We start from the raw sequence: 25,748 nt of genomic DNA on the forward strand, positions 1-25,748 counted from the left end.
TGAGGCTACATTTGGCCTATGCTAGTGAACATTTGGACTACATTGGGATAGCAGTAGGACTACATACACTTCCAGTAAGATTGCAGTAAGATTAAAATAGGTACAGATATTAGGATTGCAGTGGGGCTACATAAAGACTGCATTAGGACTACATTAGGCATATATTAAGGCTACATTAGCAGTACATTAGGATTATATTAGTACTACATTGGGACTACATTTAGCCTGTATTATGATTTATTTAGGATTACATTAGCGTTAAAGTAGGACTACGTTATGACTACTTTAGACATCCAGTAGGGTTACAGTAGGTACAGGCAATATGATTGCAGTAGGACACATTAGGATTATAGAAGGATTGCATTAGTACTACTTTATGACTACATTTCACTTCCAGTAGAATTGCAGTAAGATAAAATAGATATAAGGATTGTAGTAGGGTTACAAACAGACTACATTATGACAGAATTAAAATGACAAATGTTATTGCATTAGGACAACGTTATGACATGTATTGAGGCTACATTAAGATTAAATTAGTTGTGCAGTTGGACTACATTAGGCATCTATTGAGGCTACATTAGAATCACATTAGGATTGCAGTAGGTCTGCATTATTACTACATTAGGACTGTATTTGGTAGTCCTAATGATATTATGATTAATTTTAAATTACATGGGGATTGCAGTAGGACTGCGTTATGACTATGTTAGACTCCCAGTAGAATTTTAGTAGGTACAAACATTAGGATTTCAGCAGAACTACATAAAGACTACATTATGACTACATTAGAATGACATTGGTATTACATTATGACAACATTATGACTACATTAGACTTTTAGTAGTATTAGAGTAGGACTGCGTTAGAAAGACAGTAGATGACATAGAGGTTAAGTCGGGGCATTTTAGACAGGCAGGATTAATGCTTAGTACAATAAAGTCTAAACAAACAAACAAATAAACAGTATTTTATATGGTACAATGGAACGTGACTCAGTGTGGAGAACAACGCTGTGAGTCTGGAAACATAGTCAACTGGTGGTTAATTCTGATGATTTAATTCAGCTGGTTGTGTGTGAGGGTGTAATGGGGAGGTTTAATGGAAACACATGGGAAATTAGGAAACAATTCTGGGAACATGAACACTGCAGTACAACACACACAATCTGGCCTTGAGGATGTCTTTCTTCTCTCTGCACATGAATGAATGAATCCATCAGAGGGTATAATCATTCTCAAACATAAAAATATGTAGGATCTGTACATCAGAAGCTTTAAATAGAGCAGCTTTCAGTGACTTTCAGATGGATTTATTGTTTTTTTTTTTACTGTTCTGTGTTGTTTAGACAAGACTCACCAAGGTCTTGTAATGTCTTTGAATTTAAATGCATTAGAGTAATACATATATTAGAGTAATTAGTGTGTATATTGGTGTAAATGTGTGTTTGTGTATTGGTAAATGTGTGTATACATTAGAGTTATTGGTGTGTATATTGGTGTATATGTGTATTTGTGTATTGGTAAATTTGTGTTTATATTAGAGTAATTGGTGTGTGTATATTGGTGTATGTGTATTTGTGTATTGGTAAATTAGTGTATATATTACAGTAATTGGTGTGTATATTGGTGTGTGGGTGTATTTGTTTATAGGTAAATTTGTGTATATATTAGAGTAATTGGTGTGTGTATAAGGGTGTATGTGTATTTGTGTATTGGTAAATTTGTGTATATATTAGAGTAATTGGTGTGTGTATAAGGGTGTATGTGTATTTGTGTATTGGTAAATTTGTGTATATATTAGAGTAATTGGTGTGTGTATATTGGTGTGCGTAGGTGTATTTGTGTATTGGTAAATTTGTGTATATATTAGAGTAATTAGTGTGTATATTGGTGTGTGTATGTGTATTTGTGTATTGCAAAATTTGTGCATATATTAGAGTAGTTAGTGTGTATATTGGTGTGTGTATGTGTATTTGTGTATTGCAAAATTTGTGCATATATTAGAGTAATTAGTGTGTGTATATTGGGGTGTGTAGGTGTATTTGTGTATTGCAAAATTTGTGTATATATTAGAGTAATTGGTGTGTGTATATTGGTGTGTGTGGGTGTATTTTTTTTATTGGTAAATTTGTGTATATATTAGAGTAATTGGTGTGTATATATTGATGTGTGTAGGTGTATTTGTGTATTGGTAAATTTTTGTATATATTAGAGTAATTGGTGTGTGTATATTGGTGTGCGTAGGTGTATTTGTGTATTGGTAAATTTGTGTATATATTAGAGTAATTAGTGTGTATATTGGTGTGTGTAGGTGTATTTGTGTATTGGTAAATTTGTGTATATATTAGAGTAATTAGTGTGTATATTGGTGTGTGTATGTGTATTTGTGTATTGCAAAATTTGTGCATATATTAGAGTAATTAGTGTGTGTATATTGGGGTGTGTAGGTGTATTTGTGTATTGCAAAATTTGTGTATATATTAGAGTAATTGGTGTGTGTATATTGGTGTGTGTGGGTGTATTTTTTTTATTGGTAAATTTGTGTATATATTAGAGTAATTGGTGTGTATATATTGATGTGTGTAGGTGTATTTGTGTATTGGTAAATTTTTGTATATATTAGAGTAATTGGTGTGTATATATTGGTGTGTGTAGGTGTATTTGTGTATTGGTAAATTTGTGTATATATTAGAGTAATTGGTGTGTGTATATTGGTGTGTGTAGGTGTATTTGTGTATTGGTAGATTTGTGTATATATTAGAGTAATTAGTGTGTATATTGGTATGTGTGTATGTGTATTTGTGTATTGCAAAATTTGTGCATATATTAGAGTAATTGGTGTGTGTATATTGGTGTGTGTGAGTGTATTTGTTTATTGGTAAATTTGAGTATATATTAGATTAATTGGTGTCTATATTGGTGTGTGTAGGTGTATTTGTGTATTGGTAAATTTGAGTATATATTAGAGTAATTGGTGTGTGTATATTGGTGTGTGTAGGTGTATTTGTGTATTGGTAAATTTGTTTATATATTAGAGTAATTGGTGTGTATATTGGTGTGTGTAGGTGTATTTGTGTATTGGTAAAGTTGTGTATATATTAGAGTAATTGGTGTGTATTTTGGCGTGTGTAGGTGTATTTGTGTATTGGTAAAGTTGTGTATATATTAGAGTAATTGGTGTGTATTTTGGTGTATATGTGTATTGGTAAATGTGTTTATATATGAGTAATTAGTGTGTATATTGGTGTATATGTGTATTTGTGTATTGGCAAATTTGTGTATATATTAGAGTAATTGGTGTGTATATTGGTGTGTATGTGTATTTGTGTATATATTAGAGTAATTGGTGTGTGTATTGTTGTGTGTAGGTGTATTTGTGTATTGGTAAAGTTGTGTATATATTAGAGTAATTGGTGTGTATTTTGGTGTATATGTGTATTGGTAAATGTGTTTATATATAAGAGTAATTGGTGTATATATTGGTGTATATGTGTATTTGTAAATTTGTGTATATATTAGAGTAATTGGTGTGTATATTGGTGTGTATGTGTATTTGTGTATATATTAGAGTAATTGGTGTGTATATTGGTGTGTATGTGTATTTGTGTATATATTAGAGTAATTGGTGTGTATATTGGCGTATGTGTATTGGTGTATATACAGTGGAACCCGGTTATGTCGATGTCCTAGGGGGGGTTGCCAAAAAGCATCGAGGTAACCGATGATCGAGATAAACGAAAATCAATATGGCGGCAGTATATTAACGTGCTTGAAATTTCTTTATGTACATGATGTGCGTTAATAAATGAGAATGTGCATGCACGTGTTTTTGAAGGTTTTTTTTTTTACACAACAGCGTTGCCGCGATTTGTTTGATGAAGGCATGCTATAAAAATACATACAGTACATGTTTATCTGTCAGGAATCCACCTGCCACGCCCCCTTCGGCCCCCTTCAGCATGCAGGTGTTTTCTCGGCCGCTTTCTCTGAAGCTCCCGGCTTCAACCGCGCACGTCTGGTGCTCGTTTATCATCATCACCAGCTCCTATTTAAACTTCCACACTCTCACTGTCCCCCCTTGTGTTCGAGATATCAGGGTTCGGCGACATAAAAATGTCGACATAACCGATAAAAAATGCTTAGAAAAAGGGAGAATTTGGCGGTTCCACTTCAAAAACGTCGACTTAATAGGGTTGTCGAGGTAACCGAGGGCGAGATAACCGGGTTCCACTGTATTAGAGTAATTGGTGTGTATATTGGTGTGGGTAGGTGTATTGGTATATTGTTTAATTTGTGCATATATTTGGGTAATTGGTGTGTATATTGGTGTGTGTGTATGTGTATTTGTGTATATATTAGAGTAATTGGTGTGTGTATTGGTGTGTGTGTGTGTGTGTGTGTGTGTGTGTGTGTGTGTGTTTGTGTGTGTTTGTGTGTATATATTAGAGTAATTGGTGTGTATATTGGTGTGTGTGTATGTGTATTTGTGTATATATTAGAGTAATTGGTGTGTGTATTGGTGTGTGTGTGTGTGTGTGTGTGTGTGTGTGTGTGTGTGTTTGTGTGTGTTTGTGTGTATATATTAGAGTAATTGGTGTGTATATTGGTATGTATGTGCATTGATGTATTTGTGTGTATATGAGTGTAATTGTATTAGAATATTCTAATGTTTGTATGTTTTAGTGTATTCTGTTGTGAAAGCATGTTAAATGTGTGTGTGTGTGTGTGTGTGTGTGTGTGTGTGTGTGTGTGTGTGTGTGTGTGTGTGTGTGTGTGTCTATGATTTTTCTTACCTGTAGGGCAGCAACAGATCATAACATAGACAACACCACGGCTATTCTAAAAGAGTGGATGAAATCGGCTTTAAGAAGATATCACTATGTGGAATGGAGACCGATGGAGGAGCCTCGGTGGGACAAACACACACACACACACACACACACACACACACACACACACACACACACACACACACACACACACACACACACACTCACTTTCACATAAAATTAGACTAAACACACAAACATCAATGACCTGGTTCAGTAAAAACAGGACGAAGTTAACTTATTTCATTTCACTGTCTTTGGGGCGGGGCCTAAAGTAAAGGGGTGGAGTGATACCTAACTATAATCATTACAAGTATGAGTGGCTTGGATTACATCATCTGCACGTGGTTTAAAGGGGATGGATCTATTTCCTGCATTCTGAATTATTTACAAGTTTAAAAAAAAATGAAATTACACTCCAAATACACTTCTTCTAGGTTCGTATACATTTTGGAAAGTTTTTGAGAAGAGAGAAAGCACAGCAACCAGAGCAAAAGCAGGAGCACACCCACCACCGTGCTTCATTCGGTTACAGAAGTCATCACAGCTTTGCACACGACTTGCTTGAGAAGAACGTCTCCAAAGAAGTGTATTTTTGGATGTGAGAAAAGGAGAACCTTGTTTTTTTTGGACCCAAATCTGGATCAGATATGCACGGCACGGATCTAATTGTCAGCCATGGTTCATTTAAGACTAGAAGATTTTTGTTCGTTTTATTTATAGCCGCGCCACAGCTCGCAGACGATCGCTATGCAAAAGCTGAGCATGCTTGCAACTCTTTAGCTCCGCCCACAGCATGCCTCCAGGAGCTTGACTGTTTTCAGACAGAAGTGTAAAGCTGGATCTTTCTTTTATAAAACTGATAGAGTCTTCGGAGATATGAAGGATGCAATTCTACATTATAGGGTCTCACGATTAACATAAGATTGGCCAGAACTGTGTGTTACTGTATGTCCCCTTTAAGCAAGACTTTTAGACAAAATATTTCTGACCAGCTACTAACATCTGGAGTGGACAGGACATTGCAAAGCATTATAATTTTTGGTCACACTATGCCTGAAGGACAATCCTCTAATCCCGATGTTTTATTACAGCTCTTATACAGATGAGTGGGGGCCCAAGCACTGGCCACTGTCCCGGTTCAACCACGTGCTCAAGCTCAGACAGGCTGCTTTGGAAGCAGCACGCCACCGATGGGCCGACTACATACTGGTTAGAGAACTGCACTCTGTCAAAATATATCATTATTTATTTCAATTCAGCACTCCTCTATCTTTCACTTCACTTCATTTACAGACATGAAAGCTAAGAAGACATGGGTGCAAATTCTATTATAATTCTATCCAAATTTTATTAGTCACATACATAACCATACATAGGACATACATACACTCTCATATCTTTCTCTCTCTCTCTCTCTCTCTCTCTCTCTCTCTCTCTCTCTCTCTCTCTCTTTCTCTCTCTCTGTTTCCATCCTGTCTTTTATTCAGTTTGTGGACTGTGATAATCTCCTGACCAACCCGCTGGTCTTGGACCTCCTGATTGCGGAGAATCGGACTCTGGTGGCGCCCATGTTAGAATCACGTTCTCTCTACTCCAACTTCTGGTGTGGCATCACTTCTCAGGTACACACACACACACACACACACACACACACACACACACACACACACACACACACACACACACACACACACACACACACACTCGGGATGTGCATCTCCATAACTGAGCCAATGATACGATACATTAAAGATACATATGAAGCAGCTACTGATCCGAAGTGATACGATTCACCCCTATTACGGTGCAGTGCGATCTGATTTCGATTCGATTCGTCACAATGTGATTTCTGGAAGGAGGAGGAAACTGGGAAATGGAAGAAAATATGATGCTCTGCAATTCAATGTGGTACTGCTTTTATTTCTTTGGTTCAGACAGACAGCAAATCATCAGTTTACTTAAGTGCCATCTGACTTGTAATTCATGTCCTTTTCACAAACATGCCTTTGTTCTAAAGAAAAAATATGTTCTGTCTCCAGGAAGACGCAGCTCTACCTCTGCCATGTTAATCTGTATTCTATGTGACTCTCAGGACACGCCTCGGTCTCCGCAGCGCTGTGATACGTCATATTCACGTAGCAGCGACGGTGCTGAGAGAACGCTAATATCAAATATAGTGCATCTACTAATAATTATATAGAAATACTGTAATTTTTCACCTATGTAAATATGCATTGTGTATAAACGCCAACTTGTACCGGAAGCACACTTTATTAAATCGCTGCATCACATTGTTCACTTTTATGCAGATTCACGGATGCAAATCAGTGAATCTTACCATCCCTAGTACACACACAGGGGTTTTCTCTACGTTTTCCAGTTTCCTTCTCCTTCCAGAAAGATTGTGTAGGTGTATTTGGTATTCTAAATGGCTCCTAGGTGAGAAGGCGTGTAAATGTGTGTAGACGGTGTTTTGGCCTTAAAGGAAAGAAAATGCAGAATCTGGAAGGTTAAGTTCTAGTAATCTTTCTTTCTTTCTTTCTTTCTTTCTTTCTTTCTTTCTTTCTTTCTTTCTTTCTTTCTTTCTTTCTTTCTTTCTTTCTTTCTTTCTTTCTTTCTTTCTTTCTTTCTTTCTTTCTTTCTTTCTTTCTTTCTTTCTTTCTTTCTTTCTTTCTTTCTTTCACTTATGCAGGGCTACTATAAGCGCACCCCGGATTATCAGCCCATCCGTGAGTGGAGGCGTCAGGGCTGCTTCCCTGTTCCCATGATTCACACCACTTTCCTGCTGGATTTGAGACGCAGCGCCTCTCGCGCTCTGGCTTTCTACCCTCCACATCCCGACTACAGCTGGACGTTTGACGATATCATGGTGTTTGCTTTTTCTGCTCGCCAAGCAGGTGTGTTTGTGTGTCTCATCTTTAAGTCTTCAAATGCCTGTCTATTTGTTATTGCATAATATAACTCAAATGATGTATGCTGTTTGTGTGTGTGGTCATGTTTTTGTGTGTGTGTGTGTGTGTGTGTGTGTGTGTGTGTGTGTGTGTGTGTGTGTGTGTGTGTGTGTGTGTGTGTTTGCGTGTGAGTTTATAATAAGCCTATGGGATGCTTGGTTTACACATCATTACCCACAGTAGAACACCCACACACAGACAGCCACAACTAAATCAGGCCATATGACCAATAAAGTCTCATTAGGCTTCCAAGCTTGTTATGCTTGTTTGGCTCTGCTTCGAGTGAGTCAGATGCAGCAGATAATGATGCTGATAACATCAATGTGCTGTTTGAATCCAATACACTCACACCTGCAGCTCTCACACCACTGAGATTTCAGCACCATCTGCCACAATCAGCCTGCACGATGTTCACACTAGAGTCTTTATTCTATGGTGGATGGAGTCTCTGAGTTTCTTCTGCTATATAATTTGCATAAACATTTGATTGGATAGAGAATATCAGGTACAGAAACCAGGTAGCTTCATGTCACTTTTAGACACACAGGCCACGCCTCCTTTACTGGAACTAACATTTACAGGGTCTATGCCTACTTTACTGGGACTAATAGACATCAAAGCCACGCCTTCTTTACTTGGACTAACAAACAAAGAAGCCATACTTCAGTTTATAGGACTAACAAAGAGACCATGTCTCCTTTACTTAGACGAAGATTTACAGAGTCACTGCCTCCTTCACTGGGACCAACAGACAAAAGCCACACCTCATTTACGTGGCGTTTCAGACACAGAGGCTTTAGAATTTGAGGATTTTTGCGATTTGGAAATGGCAAAGGCCCACATTCTTCTTTGGGATGAACAGACACAGAGGCCACACCTCCTACACCATAACTTAACAGTAGAAGAGCTACGCCTTCTTCCCTATGAATTATTAATTACAGAAAAACACATTAAATTCATATACTGTGAAAATGTTATGAATTATGGTTTCAGAATTCCGAAAATGTGTGTGTGTGTGTGTGTGTGTGTGTGTGTGTGTGTGTGTGTGTGTGTGTAGGTGTACAGATGTTTGTGTGTAATAAGGAGCACTATGGTTTCCTACCCATTCCTCTGAAGGCCAATCAAAGCTTAGAGGACGAAGAGGAAAGTTTCACACACACCATTACTGAGGCCCTCAGTAAGTGTTTCTCTCATGCAAACACACACACACACACACACACACACACACACACACACACAGTCTCTGAGGTACTTGACATGTGTTCGTCTGCCAGTGTAACTGAGCACAATTTTTGTTACTTAACACACACACACACACACACACACACACACACACACACACACACACACACACACACACACACACACACACACACACACACACACGAACACTGTGATATTACACATTAATTATTCTTTCTTTCCACCAGTGTTTTCTGTTAAAACGGTCAGAACTCACAACTCACACTGTTTCTTATTTTCTTACAGTTGATCATCAGATTAAACCTTCAGAGTTTGTGTTCGTTTCTCCAAAACTACAGGATAAGATGGAATTTGATGAGGTGAGAAAAAGAGAAAGAGAGAGAGAGAGAGAGAGAGAGAGAGAGAGAGAGAGAGAGAGAGAGAGAGGTAGCTTTACTGGCTGACGCTCTAACAGACTTATACATGTAAAGAATAATTGACTGATTTACAGTCTGGCAAATTAAAGGACGTATATAATGGTGAATAGAGGTATTGACAGACAGACAGACAGACAGACAGACAGACAGACAGACAGACAGACAGACAGACAGACAAACAGACAGACAAACAGACTTGAAAACTATACTGAAGGACTGGTCTACAGACCAAACTGATAAACCTAAAAGCAGTGTTGTGCTCGTTACTAAAAAATAGTAACTAGTTACAGTTACTCGTTACTTCATTCAAAAAGTAACTCTGTTACTTTGTTGATTACTTACACCAAAAAGTATTGCGTTACTGTTAAAACTTTTTAGTTACTTTTTTAAAGAACCTTCTTTAATGTTCCCATTAATGCCCTTTTATGCGTTATACAAACACAAAACTGACTTAAACACAAAGTAATTTTTAAACACTATTTTATTAAAGTCAGACCTGCACACACTGAATATATCACAAGGATTTTTGATATAAATAACAAAACAAGCTGAATAATATATTCACAATCAAAAACTAAAGTGGCTTCTGCTGTTGTGTTGAGCTCTTAAACATGTTCCTTTCACAGCTGAAGTATGAAAACTATCAACAATGTAGAACAGAACACCGGGTTAGCTTCTAGCTTCTAGCTTCTAGCTCCTCAGGAGGAGCTTCAACAGATTGGAGTTGCTGTTTATCGCAGTAGATACGAGCTTCGAACCAGAAAGACACAGTTTACATTCGACTAAAAAGTTTTTGTCTTTATACTCAACTAAAGTGAAATAATGAGCATATTTCCACTTTGAGAAACTCATCTTGCGCTCACCTCGACTCGCTATTACTGCCGCACAGACCTGAATAAACGGAGACACGCCCACAGTGCGTCTTCTTCCTGTTTACAGTGGGTTATCCACCAATCCTACAGTGCGTCTTCCTCCTGTTTACAGTGGTTCATCCACCAATCCTACAATGCGTCTCTGCTGTAAGCCGGTTAGACTGTAGTCTACACTTCGGCCAAAATTCATTCATTTAAAAAAGTAACGGGTAACGCACCATACGGTAACGGTAACTGAGTTACTTTATTTTTAAAAGTAACGCGTTACAGTATTAGTTACTGTCAAAAGTAACACGTTACCGGTAACGTCCCAACACTGCCTAAAAGCCTTTCTGAAGTATGGACTGATTTAATAGCCTGACAGAATGATGGATTGAGAGATGCAATAAGACTGATGAACTGACAGATTGTTCAAATGTCAGACTGAAAGATTGACGACCTAATTAACCAATAGACTGACAAATGGATGGAATGATAAGCTGATGGACTCACAGAACGATAGACTGACAGAATTAAAGACTGTACTGATAAACCTATTTACAGACTGAGGGCCAAAGAAGAAAATCTTTTTATTTCTTTTTCAGATCTTCCTGATTAATCTGAAGCGGCGGATGGACCGGAGGGAACGCATGTTAAATTCTCTGGCTGCTTTGGGTGTGGAGGCCACAATCACCAACGCTGTGGATGGCAAGTAGGTCACACACACACACACACACACACACACACACACACACACACACACACACACACACACACACACACACACACACACACACCATAAATTGGTAAATTATAGTGTCAGTGTATAAATTAACATCACAGTGTATAATTAACATTAATCACTTTTGTGTGTATTCACAAACAGGCATTCATTCTCAGGCATCCACATCACATTGCTGACTGTTTTCCTACAACAGTTTGTATCTTTTTACACACTCTATCTTTTCTTTAATCCCCTTTTCCATGTCTCTCTCTCTCTCTGTCTCTCTGTCTCTCTGTCTCTCTCTGTCTCTCTGTCTCTCTCTGTCTCTCTCTCTCTCTCTCTCTCTCTCTCTCTCTCTCTCTCTCTCTCGGCCGGCGTGTGCGTCAGGGCTTTGAACTCGTCGCAGCTGCAGGCTCTGGGGATTGAGATGATGCCGAATTATAAAGACCCATATTCAGGCAGGGTGCTGACCAGAGGAGAGATCGGTTGCTTCCTCAGCCACCACTCTATATGGACACAGGTATACACACACACACACACACACACACACACACACACACACACACACACACACACACACACACACACAAAGAGAAAGAATCTCTGTTCTTTTGCTATGAAATAAAGTAATGTTTATGTGTGTGTGTGTGTGTGTGTGTGTGTGTGTGTGTGTGTGTGTGTGTGTGTGTGTGTGTGTGTGTGTGTGTGTGTGTGTGTGTGTGTGTGTTAGATGGTGGAGAAAGGTTTGCAACGTGTTCTAGTTCTGGAGGATGATGTGAGATTTGAGCCCAGGTTTAAAAGGAGGCTGCAAACTATTATGAAGGATGTGGAGAAAGTTCAGCTAGACTGGGACCTCATGTAAGTCACACACACACACACACACACACACACACACACACACACACACACACACACACATTTACATACAAATACAAACCCAATAACAAGTTTGTTTTCTGTGTGTGTTTGTTTCCGTGTGTGTGTGTGTGTGTGTGTGTGTGTGTGTGTGTGTGTGTGTGTGTGTGTGTGTGTGTGTGTGTGTGTGTGTGTGTGTGTAGATATGTGGGCCGGAAGCGGATGCAGGTGGCACAGCCTGAGCTCTCTGTGGATGGAGTGAATAACCTGGTGGAGGCTGATTACTCGTACTGGACGCTGGCGTATGCTCTCTCTCTGAACGGCGCCAACAAACTGCTCTCAGCTCAGCCCTTCACCTGCATGCTGCCTGTGGATGAGTTCCTGCCCATCATGTTCAACAAACACCCCAAGTAAGAACCAGAAATGGATGACAAATTGTGGATTAATGGATGGATGGTTAAATGTATGATTAAGGAATGAAGGAATAGACGGCTCGAATTATATTCACTGTATAAAAGAAAGCAAATATGATAGGAGGAAAGATAAAGCAGTTTAGTAGTGGACAAATGGACAGGTGGGTGAATAGAGGGATGAACACATAGTGGTGGTGGTGGTGGTGGTGCTGGTGCTGGTGGTGGTAAATGAATCAGATTATGGATGAATACACAAAATAATAGGTGATGGATATTGATAGAAAGATGGATGTGTGCACAGATGAGTAGGATGGATGGATGGATGGACAGATTGATGGAGGGATGAGATGGATGGACAGACAGATGGATGGATGGACAGATTGATGGAGGGATGAGTAGGATGGATAAATGGACGGACAGACAGACGGATGGATGGATAGATGGATGAAGGGATGAGTAGGATGGATAGATGGATGGACAGATGGATGGATGGAAGGACAGATGGATGGAGGAATGAGTAGAATGGATGGACGGGTAGATAGATGACCAGTTTAATGTATGTGTGGATAGACAGACATACTGATAGTTGGATGGATGAATGACTGGATGACTGGTTAGGTGTAAGAAAGAAATAGATGGATTATAAGTGTATAAAATAAAGCATAGATGATAAAAGGAAAGATAAAACAGTGGATGAGTGGCCTAATGGACAGGTGGGTGAATAAATGGATGAACACATTGGCCAGGCAGGTTGGTGGTAAATGGGATTATGGATGAATACATGAAAGAATAGATGATAAACATATGGATAGTGATGAAAAGATGGATGTGTGAATAGATGAGTAGAAGGGATGATGAAATGATGAATAATTGAATAAAACAATGTGTAGATGGTTGAATGGTTAAATGTGTAAAATACGTTTTAAAAAAAAAAAACTAGATCTGAAATCTATTTTAGTTTAGTTTTAATAAAAAACCCAATTCACTTACTTTTTGACATAAACCTTGGCTGTTAGTCAGTAATAACAGTGTCCCCCTGTTCATGACAGACTTTTTGCACACACACACACACACACACACACACACACACACACACACACACACACACACACACACACACACTGCTCGCTCTCCTGCACAGTGTTGGATTGTTCACTAAGGAAAAATAAGTACAGTGTCCCTCCTGGGTCACATAGCGCCTCCCTTTTTTTCTCTGCCTCTGGAACCGGAGCTTTCTCTTTCTCTTTTTCTCTTCCACCTTCAGTGCCCTGCCCTCCTTCAACTCCTCCTTTCACCTGCTGTCCTTCTAGACCAACACTTTGGCACACTGCGATGCTTAACAATTCGGCTACTTAACATTGGGTACTTTTTTATTAGTTTGAGATCGAACCATAACTTTCAGTTGTTCTATTTCAGTTGTGTTTGTTTTCAGCGTTATTTACAGGACAGACTTCTCTTTTTGAATTTTGAGAGAGAGAAAGAGAGAGAAAGAGAGAGAAAGTGGGAGAAGTGTGGCTGGTGTATGAATGACTAATATACATAATTTCGCTCTGCTATTAAGTATATTCATATAAAACATGCAATATATTAACTTGCTGTTGTGTCGTTCCACAACATTAAATGTAACTATATCCGTTTTTTAAGTGCGCATGCTTTTCCCTTCAATATTAAATGCTTGAGTGATTAAAACGCTGCAGGACATGATGTCATAGGAAACTCAAAGTCAGTCCGCATTATCAAACCAAACGAGGTCGATTTGTTTCTTGTAACAGCACAGTGTTTATTGTTAGCTTAATGAACATGCAGCAGTACAGATTACACAATAATACGTACACAGGTCCGGCTTTAGAAGGATTTAATTTAGACATGCAAATTTTTTTTAAATAGACGATAATGACAAATGATACAAATAGTAATAAAAAATAATCATTAATGAAGCCATTATTATTAATATATTAAGAATATCATGCTTAATAAAATCCTTGCATCCACAATACTTCTATAACTTGCCTTTTGAAAGCATTCAAATCTAAAAACAACGCATTCTAGTTCTACGTTTTCTTCGTAATCCAAGCCGTATTTCCCTGAGTTTAAAAAAAAACGTGTAAATAATAACAACAAAGCACAAAAGGGAATAGAAGCTGTGCACCAGATACTGTAATTGCAGACACGCTCCCTGTTCAATTCAACATGCTGGTCCTGAAAACTCTAGAGACCACCATTCACCTCTCTTTCTATCCCTCTCTCACTCGCTCTCGGAGGAATGTGAGAGGGGCTCGGCTCTTCCTGCTTCCTGCTCCGACAGCACAGCAATCCCATTGATAGGACTCGTGGGGGGGGGGGGGGGGGGGGGGCATGGAGAGAGGTTTGGGGAGCAGTAGGGATGGATTACTACACAAATACACTGCAGGTTCTGTGTGTGTATGGGATGCAGGAAGAGAGAGAGAGAGAGAGAGAGAGAGAGAGAGAGAGAGAGAGAGAGAGAGAGAGAGAGAGAGAGAGAGAGAGAGAGAGAGGGAAACTGAGAAAGTGTACGGTGTAAAGCTTTAGTATTGTTTGATGTCTGTTAAACAGGAAATTCAAATACACACAGACTTTTTTGGGGACAAACTGAACAGAGAGACATGTAGAGAGATGGATCGTGTTTTTATACACTATTTACCATTCTAGGTCTTTAGCATCCTTTACAGTGGGGCAACCAAGAAAGCTGCCCTAGATCTAGGCTGAGTGAGGTGGTCCAGGAGGGTTTAGAAGTACAGAGACATGTAGAATAAAACTGACTGTAATCAGCCTTAATTAGATCAAACTATTATATAATAAATTTTATATATAATTTTATATATATATATATATATATATATATATATATATATATATATATATATATATATATACATACACACACACACACACACAGTGGACCCTGACTATCGTGAAACTCACGACCTTGACAATCGTGACCCTGATAATTTTAAAATTACAGGACATTTTTTTAAAAACTATTTTATTACTGTATTATTCATTTAAAGTAGTAAATAAAACATTTATGACAAGTAATGACGCGAGTACCAAGGTTGCACTGTAAATATATATATATATAGAATGATTATCACTATGGTGTAGTAATGTGTTATTAATTCACCAATTTTAGTACATGATTTAGCAAAACAGAGCATTTTACAGTAGTATACTGTATAAACTCTACAGTATATATGTATGTGGCAGTGGGCACGTTCACGAACGCCGGTGGGCAAATGGAGGGCATAGCCAGAGGCATTCTGTTTCAGTGTAAACTGATAAAAAGGAGAGAGACAAGAGCTAAAACTGTCCTTAGAGGCACCAAATAAAATACATTCTCGAACACAGAGACAACTGAACTCTGTCGATCGGTGGCATCTCACAAGGCGGGTGATGTGTACATCCTGGCAGCGTCCCAATGTATCGTACCGCATATACAGTGCTAAGTAAGATTGAAAATTATTTGTTCAAAAACAAAACTTCCTTCAGGGGTTAAAAATGAGGTCGTATGGCCCCTGTTTTGTGTAATGGTTCGGTCAGGTGTGTTTTTGAAGGTGAGAGCTGTTTTCTAAGATGGTACAGTTTAATATGATGATGATAAATGATGTGTGTGTGTGTGTGTGTGTGTGTGTGTGTGTGTGTGTGTGTGTGTGTGTATATATATATATATATATATATACTTTCTTTTTGGACCGTTTCTGAATGGTCCGTTTCTGAATTCAGTAACGTCAATTTTGTGAATGATATAATTCATGATTCATATAATGCCAGTTTTTACATAACTTGTGGAATCGTTTCTAGCTTGAGTGTTCACTGTCATGAAAGAAAAAAGAAGGAAATAAGAGATACTAAGACATTTCATGAAAATATTTGAGAAGATTGGAAAACAGGAGAATTTACACAGATTCCACTAGATTTCAGAGTTTGCTTATAGATATTTGGGTTCATCAGCCACAAGGGTATTACGAAAGGCAGGTACTGATGTAGGTGAGGTGAGGAGACCTGGGGTTCAGTCAGCATTCCAATTCATCTCAAAAGTGTTGAGTAGGGATGAGATCAGAGCTCTTTAGCAGCCCACTCAAGATCTTCCTCTCCAAACCATGTAAACCAGATCTTCAAAAAGCTCACTTTGTGCACAGGGGCATTGCCATGCTGGAACAGGTTTTGGGTTTCAAGTGAATTAAAAATGTTATTAAAGTGCATCTAAAGACCTGTACAATTAAGTGCCTCCAGCTTTGTGGTAACAGTGTGGTTTGTTTGGTGGACTGTTGTTAGGACCACATGAAAAGACGGTTCTCCTGAGTCTATATATCTCAAAACCTTTGCTCTCGCTTTTTCTTTCAGCATGGCCTACATGTCCCATTTTGAGCGGAGGGATTTGCGAGCGTTCTCGGTTGAACCGTTGCTCATTTACCCGACACACTACACGGGCGAGCCGGGTTACTTCAGCGACACTGAGACATCCACAATCTGGGACGATGAGGCCATCGATACGGACTGGGACCGATCTCACGCTCAGAAAACTGCTCAACAAGGCCGAATCCGGCCCATCGCCCAGAACAGTGTGACTGGAGAAATGCCGCCCCCTGCTGCTCGTGCATCACGAGACGAACTCTGAAAAGTCTGGCAATAAAGACAACATGGAATATTTTTAGGTCACTGTATTGTGTACAAGAGTAAGTCAAGTGTTGTACAGATGTTTTAGCACTCATTTGAGGTTCTTCATAAGCTCAATAGATTTGCCTGATAGCAGCTTTAATAATATTAGATTTCATGACAAGTTGGGAGGAAGAGAAGGGACGAAGCTTGTGAGGAACCATTCTGAAAGGCCACACTGGCCTTCATTGGGCAAAACAACCTGTTTTTAATTGGATTCATAGATGTATAGTTTTATATTTGGAATTTTAACAGTGAAAATAGCAGTTTGCTAATTATTTAGGAAATTGTGCTCTGGTTTAAGACATGATACTTTCTTCTCAACACTTAGTGGTTGCTGCAGAAGCAGAAGCAGAGCATTTTTGAATGGCAGAAGTTTACAAGGAGCAGGAGTTTGTAGACGTCAGGACTGTGGTAGGCATCTTTACTGGTGAAGCTTATAGATCTCAGAGCTCTTAAACATCAGGAATGGAGCAGGAATGGCGATGGCCTTAAAATGGATCTGAAACAGATAGATCATAAAGACTGGTGCAGAAGCAGGTAGATGAAGCTGGTCAGCATCATGGCTTCTGCAGAAATGATTGCTTTCCTGTATGGAGCAAAAGCAGGTAGATTTCAGGTTTCAAGAGCAGAAGCTGGTAGACCTTGGTTTAATTAACTAAAACTTGAAGGCATCAAGAATGAAACAGGAGATAGTAGACTCTAAGGGTTGGTGCAGAGGCCTGGACTATCAGAATGCTTTGCATATCTTATGACTAGAGCAGGAACCTAAAAGAATCTCAATAGAAAAATGTGCTTATAGACCTCAGGAATGGAGCATAATCTGGCAGATATCAAGGTTGGATGAAGATCTGGTAGATTCTAAGTGTTGGTCCAGAAGAGTGTAGACCACAATAATAAAGCAGGAGTCTGATGTTCTCAGGATGGGTCCAGAAGGTGTTATAGACCCTGGCTGTTGGTGTAGAATCAGCAGCTAATAAAATCTTATTAGTACATTAAAAATGATCCTGAAACATTTCAGACCAGATAAAACTTCTAGAATCCAATGGCTGGCAAGAGTTCTTTCCCAAATGCTGGATGTTGATGAACTTGACTGTCATTTCAAGCAGCACTAAAACAAACAGAATTCTTTGATGACCAGAGGATCTTCTGATCATTTGCTCATTAGTTTTATACTATAAATTTTTTCTTTGATTAAGAATAATACTTTCTAGTAAACATTATCTTAAACATCTTGAACATTAGCTTTTGGGAAATTTCCCACTGCTCTTTATAAGAAATGGAGAACCACAAATAAGTGTTAAAACATCTGTGAGACTGGATGGAGAGATGTGCACACATAACAAACATACCCTCAATCTCATGCTACCACCAGGTTATCGGATCACAATCATTTCCCATCAGCGACCTCCCTCATTCGCTGGTTGTTTAGCCAATAGCATTGCAGCAGGCTGACATGCTCAGATATGATTGGCTAACACCAGTGTAAGGAGAAAAAGAGGAAGAGGGGGATCAAGGGCTCCTGTTTTAAACCCACTTTATTTATTTTTACAGACGGTGTGTGTCACCGGATTTGTCTGTCTGTCTGTCTGCCTGTCTGGCTGCCTGTCTGTCTGTCTGTCTGTCTGCCTGTCTGTCTGTCTGGCTGCCTGTCTGTCTGTCTGTCTGTCTGTCTGTCTGTCTGTCTGTCTGTCTGTCTGTCTGTCTGTCTGTTTGTTTGTTTGTTTTTCTATCCACAGTTTTGTCCCTGGAGGATTTTTGTGTGATTCTTATAAAAACAGACAGACAAGCAGTTACACATGTAAGGGACACACATACATTTTGGCAGTTTAAACAAAAAAAAAAACAATCACAAAACATTTTGGTTCTTTTGTTTTATTTAAATGTAAATAAAGCCGGATGATGAACCGAACAAGTTGCGGGTGAATAAAAAAGAGAGAATATCTGCGTGTTTGTGTTTTTGTTGCTTTTTGTAAAAAAAAAAAAAATAATAAATTATGAGTGTATTCAGCAGTGGTGGACAGTAACGAAGTAAATGTAATTGGTTACTGTACTTAAGTAGCGTTTCATAACATTTCAAAGTCAATTATTTTACTCTTTACTCAATTACATTTTGTGAAATCAGTCGTTCCTTTTATTGGATAAAAATTTTACTGGTTTTGACCGGTGCTTTGCAGTGGAGGATTAAGGCATAATTTGTGTTTTGAGAGTGTGTGTGTGTGTGTGTGTGTGTGTGTGTGTGTGTGTGTGTGTGTGTATAGTAGTAGTCAATATTTACTGTCCTCTTTCACTGATTTTTAAAGAATTTGTAATCAAGTGAAGTTTTTAGACCGTACACACACACACACACACACACACACACACACACACTAATTAACAACACAAACTGAATGTTGTTTTGTATTCCAATAAGTTTTTTATAGAAATAAAATTATAATACTTGCAGTCAACTTTCCCGTCATCACCTTGACATCTTCGGTATTAATTAAATACTTAATGTATTTATTCATTTGTTTTTTAAAAGCTTGCAAACGAACCCTGCATTTCTGTAGAAAAGAGAGAATGAAAAATATACAGTATGTTGGTTATTTGTGGGAAATTTCTCAGTGATAAACTGCAGGGGGCAACAAACCCACACGATCCCCCTTCATGTCCATCACTGCATGAAAAGAGCAGAATCCAGAAGAATTTAGAAACAGTAAACTCCCAATTCATTTCAAGTTTATCGCATGTATGCAGGTAAAATATCCACGAATAACCATATAACTCAAATCAGCTGACATACTCGGGAATCCGTGACGTTAGAAAAAAAATAAAATACAGCTAGTTTGTGATGATTGCTGATTGTTGACAGGGGTATAATGTCTTGGCGCTGTAAGTGAAAGGTGTTAGATCTGCTGTGATCCTAATGGGAGGAAAAAACTGTGTGTTGTAAATCTAAACAAACTGCAATATTACAAAATACTAAATGAATACAAAGCTCGTTAACTATAATGCCAAAATTAACCGCTAGCTACTTTTGACCACCACGAAATATCTTTGATTTTAATCTTTTTATTTATTTTTTTAGAAAACTAACTCATTTTTAACATATGCTGACAATAATACCTGAAGTTTGATGATTACAGTTTATCTCAGTTGTTCTGGAGCATTTCTCGAATCATCCTTAATATTTGTGCACCAGTGCGTGCATTTCTCGAAACAATTTGTACAAACAGCACAACACATTGGATTTCTTGCAAAAGCCTAAACTTTTCACAAAATCCTCAGTTCATCTCTCAAAAGTAAGTATTTGTGTCAACGAACATCTCATTCCCATCAGAATGGAAAGTCCCTTTGTCAATGTTCACAGACAAGATCGTCACAATGTTTGGTCGTGTTGTCAACTGACAGTTTTAGTATTTCCTGATATAAACTATGGATTTATTTAATTTCTTCTGTACCGCATCTATGAATTTTAGCAACTCAAATTCATTTATTTTGTTGCATATTTGAGTTATATTGAGTGTAAGAGGACAGGATTTACACTTTTACTGTACTGTACAAGTGCGCGTTTGTTTCTTAGTTTATCTATTTTCAGAATGTATAATTCTTAGTTTTGTTCTTTCTGTATTCACTCTCCAGTTGAAGGTTAGCGAGATTCACCTTTGACCTGTTTTAGAGAACTGGTTGATTATTGGTTGATCCGATGCAGTTCACTCGCCTTCATTAGTGACATTCAAGATTCATCTGCACATTTCATCAATTAAGCACATTTACAATAAAACAGTACAATAGAAATGTTAGAGGACAGATGATGACAACTGGTTTAATCATTTTGCATTTAATGACTTATACAATGAACTGATGATGAGATGTTTTGGGGGTTAAAACTGTTCAGGTGAAACCTGTATCATATTTTTTTATCAACATGAACATAAACAACTGATAATGTAGGAAACAGCAGACACTTGTACGCAATCGAATAAATTAATTTACAAAAGCGGTCGCAATTTGATCAAAGCGACGAGAAACGTTTTTATGATGAGCACAAATGGAGGTTCAACAAGTAGTTTTGAGAATTTCATTTCTGATCTGAGAAACATTTCAAGTAAAACCCTTTATAAGTTATTTTGCAAAACAATCCACACAGATATGATCTACAAACTGGGTAAAAGCGTTTAAACATATTTTGACATTCCTTTTTTGTAATGTGCATTAAATGGTTATTGTGTATCTCAGATGATCATGTCTGGATTTCTCCAATTTACAGGGTAAATTCCTCCCACAATCAAACGGTGACCTCACACCTTCTGAAGGAGTTGTGTGTGAGTTTGTTGATGCTGACTGGACTTCGGATCCAATGCTCCAATGGAAGTCCAATGCAATAACAACTTAGCTACCACCTACTTCCAAACACGCACAGCGTTTGAGCAGCCTGTAGGTGGAGATGGGGCATTGTTTCAGGGATAAAGCATGGAAACTGTGCAGCACCCAAAGCATCAAACTTTACCAGTTATAATAGAGATATGATATTACCTTGTTGGCCAGAATAGAAATGATCTACAGGCTGGAATTGGTTTGGAGACCTTGAGTTTAACACTGTCTCCTGTAGAAGGAAGTCAAATAATTTGTTCTTTATTTTTGTAGTAGTGAAAAAAAATCAAGGGCAAAAATAATATATATACAGTGGAACCTCGGAGCTCGCGAGGGTTAGGGACCAAGACCGGTCGCGAGTTCCGAATTTTCACGACCTTTTGATACGCCCCTTCCAACCCATTAAAAACCCAAAGAACACTACGAAATCGATTTAAATGAGTAAATAACACTATTTCAAATTTTTAAGCATTTTTTAGACAATTTTAATGAGATAAACCTTGATTAGAAATGTTAAAAATAGCGTTTTTGAGCAGCTCGCGGTTGCTCACGAGCCGATCTGAATGAGAGTCGCCGGTCGGAATGAAAGAGGTTCCACTGTACTGTATATATAAATTATTATTATTTATTTATTTATTTTTTTAGACCTGGATTTTTTTTTCTCCCACTACTACAAAAATCCATATATATATATATATATATATATATATATATATATATATATATATATATATATATATATATGCTGCTTTCTGTCTTTAATACCCATTCCCGAGCTCATATTAGTGCTGGTTTTGAGAAATCATTTGGTCTGGTGCACTGGTTAAAGTTAAAAGAGCTGAGGGTTCACAGGTTCTAGAACGTTCTAGATACTAAACAAAAACAACAACAACAATAAACCCACGTGGTTGTAAATGTAATTTTGCCTCACAATTTCCGGGAGAATGGAAAGAGTCAGCTTGTTTTGTTGTTAATAGCTTTAAACTTTAGCTCCTCACATGATCCACTGGGTGTCGGACCGGAGGAAAGGCCTGTCACTCGGCGAACGCGTGCACATCCGAGTGAATTTGTAGCGTGTTGGAGGAGAGACGACAGATTGAGTCGAGTAGCACAGTGACTGCTCCTGGAGGCGAAGCAACACCTCTGCGAACGATCCGTTCCAGTTACATAAGCACGACAGATGAGTCAGAGGAAAAGAGAAATAGAGAGAGCGAGAGAGGTGTGTAATTTAACGAGTCAGGAAAAAAAATGTATTTCGAGTGCAGACATTTCTTTTCACCTCCTCCTACACAAAAGCCTGGAGGCTGCACTGCGATGTAGGAGAGTGGCCTTACTCCTACTATCACACTTCTACTCCACAATGCCATCTGCAGCATGACTCAACACTCAGTGTAGCAGATCACAGACTATCGATTTACCCGTCTGACTTTTACATTTACGCTCTGTTATTCCAGTCCAAGCACAGAGCTTATACGAGCGCTAACTAGCATATCGTTAGTCTGCTTACTCCTCGGTAACTATCCATGCTAAAGGTTGGATATGTTTCTCTTCCTTTTTCTCAATTAAAATGAAAATAGAAGCAGTTTTGCAACCTCTATAATAAACTCACGGGTTGCTACGGGTACGGCTCAAACTAACATGACTATACATACGGCTGTAAATCAACTTAATGAATGCGCCATACTGTAAACACCTGTAACCATAGTGAGATACAGTTTTATACAGGGTGGGGCCGCTATTGGATTTTACCTTCTGAGAAGTTCCTAAAGACCTTTTTGAACTAACTGGAGGATTTTTGCATCTGGTTTGACTTAGATAGTGAATACAGTGATTCAAGGTGGAAGATGAATTTTTAGAATAGCAAAGTCCACTAAAGGTGGTAGAGCATTTTCACATTTAGCTCCTAAACTCTGGAATAGTCTTCCTGACAGTGTTCGGGGTTCAGACACACTCTCCCAGTTTAAGTGTAGATTAAAAACATATCTTATTAGCAAAGCCTACACATAACACACATCACATCATAACCTTATGTTCCTGATCTGATCACATGCACATTATCAACTTGTGCTGTTAATATCGTGAACAGCAGCTACGCTAATTTCTCTCCACTGCTTCTCTTTCTCTCCCCATCCCAAGGCTTCCTGAGGTTTGGCCAGCTCCAGTCACGTCCCACCTCATGAAGATTATGGACTTTAAAGAAGTAGATGCCAAACTCGCAAACATCCTGAACCATCTAGAGACGTACCAGTGCCAATTGGATCTCACTGCATGTGTGGAGTTTGACATTGGATCTCCTGGAGTGTTTAAAGGCTCTGGCATGAAGAAGCTGATGCTGGATCTGTGATGATCACAAATGTTGAGCTCAGTAGCTCCTACTTTTATACCAAAGACTGTAGAAAGAACATTTACTTATAATTTTATACTCCAGTACTCATGTTAGTTCTCACTCTCCAGTGTTCTGTATTGTTAAAAGATTTATGATCAAACTCTTGATGTCACCCAAATGAGGATGGGTTCCCCTTTTGAGTCTGGTTCCTCTCAAGGTTTCTTCCTCATTACATCTAAGGGAGTTTTTCCTTGCCACAGTCGCCATAGCAGCTCATCAGGGATAAATGCACACCATTCACCTTAACTGTTGATTTCTGTAAAGCTGCTTTGAGACAATGTCTGTTGTGAAAAGAGCTATAAAAATAAACTTGACTTGACTTGACTTGACATGAATTTGACGGACTGGAGAAGAGAGAAATATAACAAAAAATGGCACCAGGAGTTAACACCAACTACTTTATTATTAGCAGAGACGAGATACAGATGTACACATTTCATTCAGACACTAGTTTATTTTTCTGTGTGATTTCAAGCAGCAGAATTTAAAATGTAACAATGTGCATTTAAAAAACATAAGAAAAAAGATACATCTGTCTGTCTGTCTGTCTGTCTGTCTGTCTGTCTGTCTGTCTGTCTGTCTGTCTGTATGTCTGTCTATCTGTCTGTCTGTCTTTCTCTCTGTCTGTCTGTCTGTCTGTCTGTCTGTCTGTCTGTCTGTTTTTTATATACTGTATATCGATATCGATTTCACACTTTATGTGAATAAACAAAAACATACAAATAAAAAAAGCTTGTGTGTGTGTGTGTGTGTGTGTGTGTGTGTGTGTGTGTGTGTGTGTGTGTGTGTGTGTGTGTGTGCGTGTGCCCGTACAACAGAAATGCGGTGACAGGAAAGTCAAAAAGCAATTATCACCAGTTCACGTCAAAACCTGAAACAAAATATATGATTTGTTATATAAATTTCAAAGTTCAAAACTATTTATGTATAAAATATGTTTTGCTCTTTTTGTTTGATCCACAACAAATGCACTTACTGGTTTGCAAATATTAAGGATGATGGGAATTTTCGCTCTGGAAACAATTGTGCTCTGGCTGACTACAGGGTTTGACTTTGGACAAAATTCCCCTCGAAGGAAGCTGAGAGCAGACAATTTAGGAATTTAGAGGAAAAAAGATGTCGAATAGATAAAAAAAGCTGAATGTTGATATACCTATATTTATCAAATGTAAATTCTACACTCACAATTCCAATCCATTGCTACCATGAGGTATTTAATTATTTTCAGTGATACACAGAAATCATGCAGCGAGGGAGCACTCTCTCTAAGTTCTCTCCGAAGCGCTGAGTCAGGAGATTTTTAAAGCTACAGGAGAAAATATTAACCTGAGTTATGGTCCCTGCAATGTTTTTCATGACAGGATTGTAATAACACCGGCCTCCGTGCTCCACTAGAGTTCTTGAAACATGCTCATGCTCATGGAGTGTATACTTTCACCCCAAACAGTAAACTATTGCTGAAAAACCTCATCTCTGATGTAGTGCGATACATCATATAAACATAAAATGTTTCGTAGTGAATATCATGATATGTATATCAGAATTGCTTGCAATCACCAAACAATTACAGCACTTCAAAAAGTAATGAAAAGTTTTAGGAGAACCTCTGAACTGCCAGTTGGACATAAGCATTATTTTCAGGGGTTTGTGTTCAACTGGATGCTCTTCGTTTTTGCATTCTGATTGGCGGGAAGTTCAGGTGTGATTTTATAGCATTGAACACACAGATGTTTGCAGTTTGATCAGAAAAACGAACGCCTTGCTTATAAACATCTGCAACCATATGAGCGTAGCCTAGAGTTCCAGTTCTTTACTAAGAATGAGAAAGAGATTGTAAACACAGGTAGTCCTCGACTCAGTATGGGGTGATATGCTGTAATTTGTTAATAATTAAACAAATTACATTACATCATTTAGCAAAACAGAGCAATTTACAGTACCATACTGTATAAATTATACTGTATATATTTATATGGCAGCGGGTGCACGGATGCATCTCTATCACCATCGCAAAATCTGAAAAACTTCAGTCAAACCATCGTAACTCGGGGACTACCTGTATTTTCGAATGACAAGGAGGATTTC

At 38.4% G+C, this 25,748-nt stretch overlaps 1 protein-coding gene across 1 annotated transcript in view; it reads left to right on the forward strand.

Moving 5' to 3' along the window:
* colgalt2b (collagen beta(1-O)galactosyltransferase 2b) overlaps positions 1–17,538 on the forward strand; it is a 34,851-nt gene extending 17,313 nt beyond the window's left edge. The window contains exons 2-12 of the mRNA XM_083554940.1: positions 4,802–4,912; positions 5,926–6,043; positions 6,322–6,456; positions 7,527–7,731; positions 8,843–8,962; positions 9,274–9,347; positions 10,861–10,967; positions 11,367–11,499; positions 11,710–11,837; positions 12,038–12,244; positions 16,610–17,538. Of these exons, the coding sequence (XP_083411066.1) occupies positions 4,802–4,912; positions 5,926–6,043; positions 6,322–6,456; positions 7,527–7,731; positions 8,843–8,962; positions 9,274–9,347; positions 10,861–10,967; positions 11,367–11,499; positions 11,710–11,837; positions 12,038–12,244; positions 16,610–16,883 (1,612 nt within the window). The 3' untranslated portion in view covers positions 16,884–17,538. The remainder of the gene's footprint in view (positions 1–4,801; positions 4,913–5,925; positions 6,044–6,321; positions 6,457–7,526; positions 7,732–8,842; positions 8,963–9,273; positions 9,348–10,860; positions 10,968–11,366; positions 11,500–11,709; positions 11,838–12,037; positions 12,245–16,609) is intronic.
* Positions 17,539–25,748: the final 8,210 nt, after the last annotated feature.

The sequence above is a fragment of the Silurus aristotelis genome (assembly GCF_946808225.1).
Source record: "Silurus aristotelis genome assembly, chromosome: 11".
Taxonomy (NCBI): domain Eukaryota; kingdom Metazoa; phylum Chordata; class Actinopteri; order Siluriformes; family Siluridae; genus Silurus; species Silurus aristotelis.